Raw genomic sequence first — 9041 nt, forward strand, 5'->3', positions numbered from 1 at the left:
AATCACCGCTAAAATCTTTTGAAAATTTCGGACCCCTGGACCCCCCAGTTATGGCCTTGATTACTCCGAACACTTCAGTCGTTCTAGGATCCCAGGAACTTCACGGAACGGAGATATTTTCTTCGAAACCATTATATCGTGCTGCGTATATACGTATCTACCGTCGCCAGTAACACTATTAGTAGAAATAGTGGAATGCCTCTTGTGCAAGAAGGATATAGGGAGGTCAGGTCAGTTTACCCAAAGTCGATATTTGTTGACAAAATTAGCCTCTTGAAGATTTCTTATATTCTTTAAATCTGTCGACTATAGGCAAAAGTTAACACTAGACTACTATAGTGAATGTCGCAGTTGCCATCCCCCAAATAACGCCACCGAATTAATTGTACGAGTGAAGTACAATAAAACATATCTACGCTGGACCTAGTGTAAAACGGAATCATTCATAAAACAAAATAAACATTAATTTTTTTCAGTAACAATTATGAATAAACTTAAAAACGCATATTATACGACCGTATTATGTTTTTTGGTTACACAAAATATAAATTTACTACCCATTTTCAGTCCATATAAGTAGTCTCTTGAAATAGTCTGACGCACCGTTCTCTCTAGCTATGGATCCACCCCTGTTCTTGTGGAATTCCGGGTACGTCCATTAAGTCGTGTCCAGGCGTAATGGGTTCCCGTGTAGGCATGCGACAAGAATCGATGTAGATCTTTAGTGAAATAATATTTTATATACGTAGTACGTGTGTGGCGACTGTGCAAAGGCGTGGTGTCTAGACATGTCGCAGCCGTATGTTGTGTCTGCTCGTATCTTTATCTTTTACGCGCCTTCAAACCATTAAAAAACAAACCGATTAGCCGAAAACGGTGTGCGCCCGTCGGATAACGCACCCCCCAGTGTTGCCCACCACAGTGGCTCCTCTATAAAAACCGGTCGCGTCCGTCCGGTTCAACCAATAATTCGCTGGGCATCCATCATGGAACACTACCGTTGGACTTCATTGTTGTTCTTCGCCGTGGTCCTTCATTCGGCCACGCCATTCAAGATACCAGGTTAGTGGCGTTTTTGTTTTACGTTTTTTATGATATTTTTTAATTTTATTTCTCACATTTTTTCATCTACGTTTTCGATGTACACGCGCACCCACGCACCCGCGTCAACATCGCTCCGACCACGTTTTCATAATCTTTTACCACGCCATGATGCAATGATAGCTTCTTCGAGCGTAATCCCTGTAATATATGTACAGAGTGTTTCACCGAATCTTACTGATGTTTTTGTATTGGCAGTTAATATTGGCATTTTTCAGTTTTTAATTTTTCAATGTTATTTTGAGTGTAAAGGTTCAAGTTATTTCTAACTACTAATTAAAAATTTATTTCACACCATAATCACTTTAAAAGATTAATTTTCCAGTTGTTCACTTAAATAATACAGTTTTTAGAATAACATACACAATGTGACTTGAAACTGATATAATGAAAACAACTGGGAAGTTACTATTTTAAAGTGATTAAGGTATGAAAATATCAATTTTATAAATAGTTATTATTATGTGACCTTAAAACAAAATGCAATTGAAAGAATAAAAATAAAAAATTGTCAATATGAAATTCCTATATAAAATCGGTAAAATACGGCGAAACACCTTGGACATGAATAAAACGACAATAAATTTATGCGAGCCGTGATATCAAACATTTTAGAAATCTAATTTAAATTTTTGTTTATTTATTTTTAGCTCTTTAACCTGAGAACAGCTTAAATTGATTTTCTTTTCTTTTCTTTTTTTTAATCTTGAAAAAATAATTTTTACTGCTAATTTATTTTCATTTTTGTTAAAACATAATAGTATTAAAACAGTTTTTGCTTAGAATAATATGAAATAATATTACAATTTATAATTATCCACCGGTAATATAAGATAAAATGTAATATATCTTACTCATCGTCGTACTCGTAAAGTTGAAAGATATGGCATAACGATGTTGCTTAAAAAAATTCATTTTTACAAATTGTTCTGTATGTAATTTTTCTTTGTTTTTTGAATACCTAAACAAAGTAAATTAAAAGGATCCGGAATAAATGTATTGTCAAAACATTTATAGAACGCTTTAATTTAATTTATTTTATTTTATTTGTTATTTATACTGCGTTAAAATCTTAGTTCCATATCGACATAAATTATTATTATCGTCAGAGTTGACCAAAATTATTAGAAAGTGGATGAATCTTATTTTTTTTTTTTTTTTATATATATATATGAACTAAATGTTTCAAAATAATTCTTAGACTTTATTTTAATATGAATTTTTATTAATTGTAGAAAATTAATAAAATCATAGGCATATAATATTTTATTCATTGTACAACTGGTATTATAATACTCGTATATTTTATATATGCTTTAATGATGTACATTACTATGTATATTATCAAAATTAAATTCATAAACGTCAACAAAAGCTGCAAACTCCAAACATATAATACTTTTTTAAATAATAAAACACAATATCAATCAATATGAATAAAAATTAAAACCTATTTGAAATAAATTTTTTTATATATAGGGAGGATGGGGTAAATTGACGCAACGGGCAAGATGACGAATTCGAATTTAAAATTATAAAATTAAATCTAAAAGTGTATTATCGCAGAAATAACATGTATGTAGAAGTGATTATTTAATATTTTGATTAACAAATTTATCTGATAAGACGCGCGTGGTTTGTTATCATTTTACTATTTTTTGGAGGTAATATTATCATTAACGGGTGTTCGAAAATAAGGTTTTATGGAAAAAAATAAGTTTTTTTTAAGTTAATTCAATACATAAATTTAGTGCACATTCTAACTTTTCTATTAGTTGCTCTACGATTAAAATCTGTTGAATTTTTAATACAAAATAATATCTGTTTTGTATAATTTTCATTTGGGGTATGTTGACTTTGATAAGTTGACGAATTCGTTCACTTGCCTCTAATCTTTATTCTGTGAGCTGTTAATATTTTCGTATTAAATGTAATTAAATATCAATATACAATAAGTAATTATTACTCATTTGATGGTTAGGTACAAGTTGTTTTTTATTTAATTGATTAATAAAAGTATTTTGAAAGTATATAAGTGGTTTTGATTTTATTAAAGACATATTTTACCAACATACCTATCTACTTACAAGTTAGATGTTATTTGTATTTGTTTAACGCAAAGAATTTTTTTTTTTTATTAAAAGTTCTAAAATTATTAAAAACAAGTTACATAATACATCCACTAATTTGATGTGTTATAATATGTTGCCTGCTGAAAATTGAACCTTTTTTTAAGTTACAAAACTTCATTTAAACAGATATAGTCAAGTTGCCCCAATACAAAATCAACTTACCCTAGCTACGGGGAAAGATGACGAAATTTAAAAAAAATAGAACTCAAATTCTAAACCATTGAATATTAAGTCATAATAATTTTGAATATTATTCTAAAGACATTAAACAACGTCTATACAAAATTTCAGATCTCCAAACAGTTAAACAGTTACAGAAAAATAAATATTTGAATCTTAAGATAGCCAACTTGCCCCACTCTCCCCTACACGATATATAATAAGATGAAAAAAATATATTTTCACATGGTTAATACTACATTTTTGTTTTTTAATGAAACTTTAAATAAGTTTTTAATTACTTATTTACGAGAAATTAATCTATAATCACATCACATAATGACGCGAAAAACACTTTGTTATTAAAAAGTGGGAAATTTAAACTCAATTTGTGGATAATAATTATTTAACATTTTACGCCATTCACGTATTTTTTTGTAATATAATTAGGTTTCAATGAGAATAACTGTTGGCATTATAGACATTCAACTTTTAGTACAATAATTTTTTATTAATTATAATAACAAAATATCAATATTGAACTCGTTCATCGGAGAACACAGATAAACAAAAAATTATATTAAATACACGTTTCATTCTAAATCTAACTAATACTAAACTATAACATGATGACCGTCAAATCATGCATAATTATTTATCTTTATTATAATAAACACATTTATTTTTAACTTGTCAATATTTCTTTAAATAAAAATCTTACTATTAAAATTTTAAAAGTAAAAAATAATTAATAATATTAATAATTATAATAATATATAGTTAATATTATAATTTTTAATATTACTACTTATATGCCCTAGGTTTTAAAATTATTATTTTGTTTTTTTTTCTATTTGCAAAACGTTGATATTAATATGTTGTTTTTGTACGTAATACATATTTTTAAAACGAGTTATCGAAGTGCATTAATATGATATGAATAATGTTCACATTAGTTCGTATCTATACATCATTATTAATGAATTGAATTAAATTATTAATGATTCATTAACAATATTTATATCATATTACAGTTCCATAGACACTGAAATGCCTATTAGAGATTTATTACAACACTCCCAACACGTCTTCCAAATATCAGAAAATTTTTTATGGTTTAAATCTTAAGTTTATTTTACGATGAATACGAAAAATCAATTGTTGCGTACACGGTATACTACTGCGAATTTATTAGTCCATATAATATTTATAAGGTAATTTGTTGTTTTATTCGTAACTGAACAATCGGAAAAATTGCATTATATATTTAAATTAAATAAATTACAAGCTCAAAGCGAAATAATACAAATCTCCGTTTCCCGTGAAAGGTTAGAATGTTAGATGCCTAGAATATCACTATCGAGAGCCCCGCGTTACCGGATTATATTCATACGTTGTTGTCAGTTTCGATCACCGAACGACGGCCGCGTGTACGCGTGTGGTATGGTTAATATGATTTACATTTTTTTTCTGATTTAAACTCAAGTATAAGACCGAGCATGTAGATGCGTTGTTTCGTGAAAAATCAAGGATAATATAGTGATTACTATACCAGGAATTTATCCGGAGAAACGTCAAACCGTATCATTGACACGCGGAGCCGTTACTCGAACATTGAACATGACGTTATCTTTGTTCGGTGAAGCTTGAAATTTAGACTGTGGAAAATAAATACCAACTCTTTTATCTTGCGCGCAACTTCTCATTTCAGGTAACCTATTGAAATTATAATAATGTCGCGTACGAAACTTCACATCTGTTTACGAATAATGTATGTAACAGTCGGCATTCGTACGCGGAACGTTATCTCAAAATCAGCGTCGACGGTCGAAAATTTACGGTCAACCAAAAACCGGAAAACCTGGACATCATTGTTCGCGTACAATTATAGTTCGTGAAAACGGTGTTTCGATATTGTTCTGTGTTATTAATTAATTATGTAGCCTTTCGTATTAGCTATTCGACTGGAGCACCGATTAACAGTCGATTACGTTTAGTTAATGTTCACCGTGGTGGCGGTTCACGTCATCATCTTAACGACTCGTCACTATTATTACGAACTATTTAAATTTGGTACCGATGACAAAACTTTGCGAAAGTAACTTGTTTGAATATTGGTGAATTCGTTACATCTATACCCGACGTGTCAAATTGTTCTACCCTTCGGCAGCTTTCTACGATATCGGCCTATTAATACGGATTTGATGAAATTAATTTCCGAAAATAATGACTCACAGAACAATTGAAAAAAAGAAAACTACAAAACTGATAATGCTTATTTTCAGAGTGATTTATTGTGGCCCTACTCTTTATGAATGATAACTAGATATGGTTTGATAAATATTTTAATTGTTCTTTCGTCATTTTTTCACGTACCAAAGGGCGGTTCCAACATCTATTTATGGTCGAGGCATTTTACAGAAGAAATTATATAATATATCTAATCATAGGATTATGTTGAAGTATGAGCCCTAAATAATAATTCGACAATATTTTACTAAAACTATTATCATTCATTTTTGTAATATATTATTTAGTTCTTCTAAATAATCATTATTTTTAATATTATTTGCTTATTATTTGCTCCCAGTGCCCCCTATGTACGTACCATAGAGTTTTTATTCTTGAACTTGACGATATTGTGTTAATATTTAGCCGACTTACGTTTGGTTGCGAACATAAATCGATGGACCCGGTGTACACTGGGTAGCCGATTGGGAAAGTGATAGCCGTTCGAGAATTAATTTTAATATTCTACTGTGTAGTATTTTTACAAAAATGGATATGTGAATACATTTGGCATAAAAGAGCTTATTGGGTTAATTTCTTTTGGCGCGAAAGAATATTATTCTTAAAACTCAAATGGTCAGTGATGGCCGCGTTGACTTGCCGGTAGCGGTTGCTTTTCGCGATACATTTTCGTCGTATTTACGGTAACGATGTGTTACAGGTCTGTCGTCCGGAAGTCGCAGCCCGCCAGCCAGCAACAAAGCAGCGGGCAGCAGCCATAAGGGAGCGGACGGCGGCGAGTACGTGGGTCCGGTGTTCATAATCAGAGAGCTTAACAAAGAGACTGGCGAGTATGATGCGTTCATCACGACCGGTGGCATACAGGAGGTGAAGCCACCGCACCCGCACCACCAGCAGCACCCGAACCACCAGCAGCACCCGTACGAGCAGCACCAGAACCAGTACCATCCGAACCCACAGTACCCGCACGTGAAACAACCGAGTCCGCAACAACACCCGAACCTGCAGCAGCAACAGGATCAACAGTTGGTAGCGGCCAAGGAAACCGAAGACTCAGAGTACTTTGGTGTGCTGGTCACGGCCGAGACGGTTAAAGCGCTGAACCATCCCAAGTCGGCGTACATAAATGTGTCCGTTTCGGTGCTGCTGACGGCCACGTCGTCTCGGATGCCTTGGCTATTGGTGCTGCACCGCAAGGACTACCCGCACCTCTTCGAGTACCAGCAGCAGCAGAAACCAGGGTCACAGGATCAGCTGCCACAGCCCGGCATACCCGGCATGCAGGTGCCACAGCGGCGCAGGTACTACTCGGAACGGCAGCGGCGCGGGCTATATTCACGGACCACACCGCAGAACCAGGGACGTTGGGCCCAAGGTTACCAGGACGAGGACGAGGAACAAGAGAGGATCACGCCGGTGCTGTTCGAGCGCGAACTCTTGTCCACCATTTGCTACAACTTTGCGCAAGACACCGACGCGGCCGCTGGGTTGGGCGCCCGTTTGGACCGTACCGGACCCTTTTTCGACGCGAACGCGTATGCCGCGGCCGTCGCTCCGACCACGCAATCAGCCGCGCAGCCATCCGTCCCCGAGAACTTGCCCATGGACATACCCAAACGCGTGTCTTAGGCCCTTCTCATCCTTCTCCCGTCCATCGCATCCGTTCCACTTACCGTTCGCCATCCTTGCCCCCCTCGTTGCACTCACTTTTAACGATTTTATCCTGTCGCATATCAACTATGTAGTATACTACACGCGTATGTTTCATCAACTTTGTCTTATGTACGTTCATTTTACGCTTTTCCACGCCCACGATTCGCGTGTTTTATTTTATGTATTTTTTTTTCTCTTTTCGTACCATTATTATTATGTGTATGAAACATTTAATAAATAACATTTGCATTAGAAGACTTTCGGTTTCTTTTGTTGTTTTCCTCCTCGTCGCTGTGTTGTAGTTAACAAATAATAAGAAGAAGAAAAAAAAAAATGAAAAATCTTTTTTACATTAACTGACACGTTTTTCTACAAAATTTCTGCACAGCCAAAAAGTACACACGTTGTTGATAGAAGTATGGAAAAATAAAAACGCGTATTTTATATATGCTATGTTGTCAACGTAATGGATTTTATACGTTCAGCATATTTTGAAATGAAAAATAAATAAAATATTCATCAAATAATTTATGAGCAATAGTACACCACTTCGCGTTATCTTTAATAATAGATTATTCATATTACTATATACTCAAATCCTACCCAAATACCGGATAGTATCTAATGAATATATAACTGTGAAAATAAATATGTTAGTTACTATTCGTATGACGCAGATGGTTATGCAGTGTTACTGTCACACAGTTGCAGTATACTGAACATATATATTTTTTTGATATAAACATAATATGACGAAATCCATTCCTATTACTTATTATTCATATATCATTTAATAACAGGTCTGATTATATTATACATTTTAAAATAACTAGTTTTTACTTATGTGTTTTATTAAAATATTTTCATTTCATTACGATCAATAGGCTTCAAATGTAGAATTTACTCGTAATACCTTAACAATTAAATACACAGGAATAACGTTATATTCACAGTATATATTTAATTGGATTTTTAACATTTTTGATTCGTGGCTAGTGTTCAAAACAGTTAAATTCAGTGTATGGTATTTATTTATGAAATCAAAAAATAAGTTTTTTAGTATTTAATTTTGAATATTTAGATTACAATAAAATTCAAATTTTCTCCATTTCATAATCTCTTGTATATATTAAAAGTTAAAAATATAAATGTTAAATATTAGCTGGCTTGTTATTAAATTATTTTCCAAAAGTTAAATAAAAAGTTTCAAACGATTCAAAAGTTTTCAGTCCAGATTTGAATGGTCTTAAATTACAGTGTTGTTGATATTAAAGAGCAATGATATTTTATACTACGTTACATTATTAATATTGTTTATACTCATTGTATCATGTATTATGCACGCGTATGTGTTTGTGTGTACTTCTGATCAGCATCACCTTACTTAGACTCCATAAAATATTTTTAAATAAGACTAACTAAAAGTAAAATAATCTCTTCGGTACACAGTGTAATACTACAGTCTAGTTTCGTCATATTTTTCGTTTTAATTTAAGTGCTACTTTACCCAACGTGTACTGGGCAATTAGGTCACGGGAAAATTATAAAATGTAAACTGAATAATACACCCATTACGATGTATTTAATTTAATACATTATGACGTACATAATTTATACGAACGTCTCTAAAATTGTTAATAATCCTAACACTACTCGGTAACTGTGAACATTCGAGCTTTATGTGTCATCTTATCACGTTTCAACACATTCTACTTCTCAATGAACAGTGACATTGATATCGTAATG

At 32.7% G+C, this 9041-nt stretch overlaps 1 protein-coding gene across 1 annotated transcript; it reads left to right on the forward strand.

Annotated features, from left to right (window-relative positions):
• Window positions 1-953: 953 nt before the first annotated feature.
• LOC112690092 (probable serine/threonine-protein kinase DDB_G0280133) lies at window positions 954-7655 on the forward strand. The gene is made up of 2 exons (XM_025564013.1): window positions 954-1062; window positions 6343-7655. The coding sequence occupies exons 1-2, from the start codon at window positions 987-989 to the stop codon at window positions 7269-7271; spliced, it is 1005 nt and encodes a 334-aa protein (XP_025419798.1). The 5' UTR covers window positions 954-986; the 3' UTR covers window positions 7272-7655.
• The last annotated feature ends 1386 nt before the right edge of the window (window positions 7656-9041 follow it).

Source organism: Sipha flava, unplaced genomic scaffold, assembly GCF_003268045.1.
Source record: "Sipha flava isolate LNK unplaced genomic scaffold, YSA_version1 48_pilon_pilon, whole genome shotgun sequence".
NCBI classification, from domain to species: Eukaryota; Metazoa; Arthropoda; class Insecta; order Hemiptera; family Aphididae; genus Sipha; species Sipha flava.

Excerpts from the sequence above, each read along its gene's own strand:
- LOC112690092 (XM_025564013.1), top strand. The coding sequence starts at position 987 with ATGGAACACTACCGTTGGACTTCATTGTTGTTCTTCGCCGTGGTCCTT. Across the intron at positions 1,063-6,342 it reads CACGCCATTCAAGATACCAG|GTCTGTCGTCCGGAAGTCGC; the intron begins GTTAGTGGCGTT and ends GATGTGTTACAG.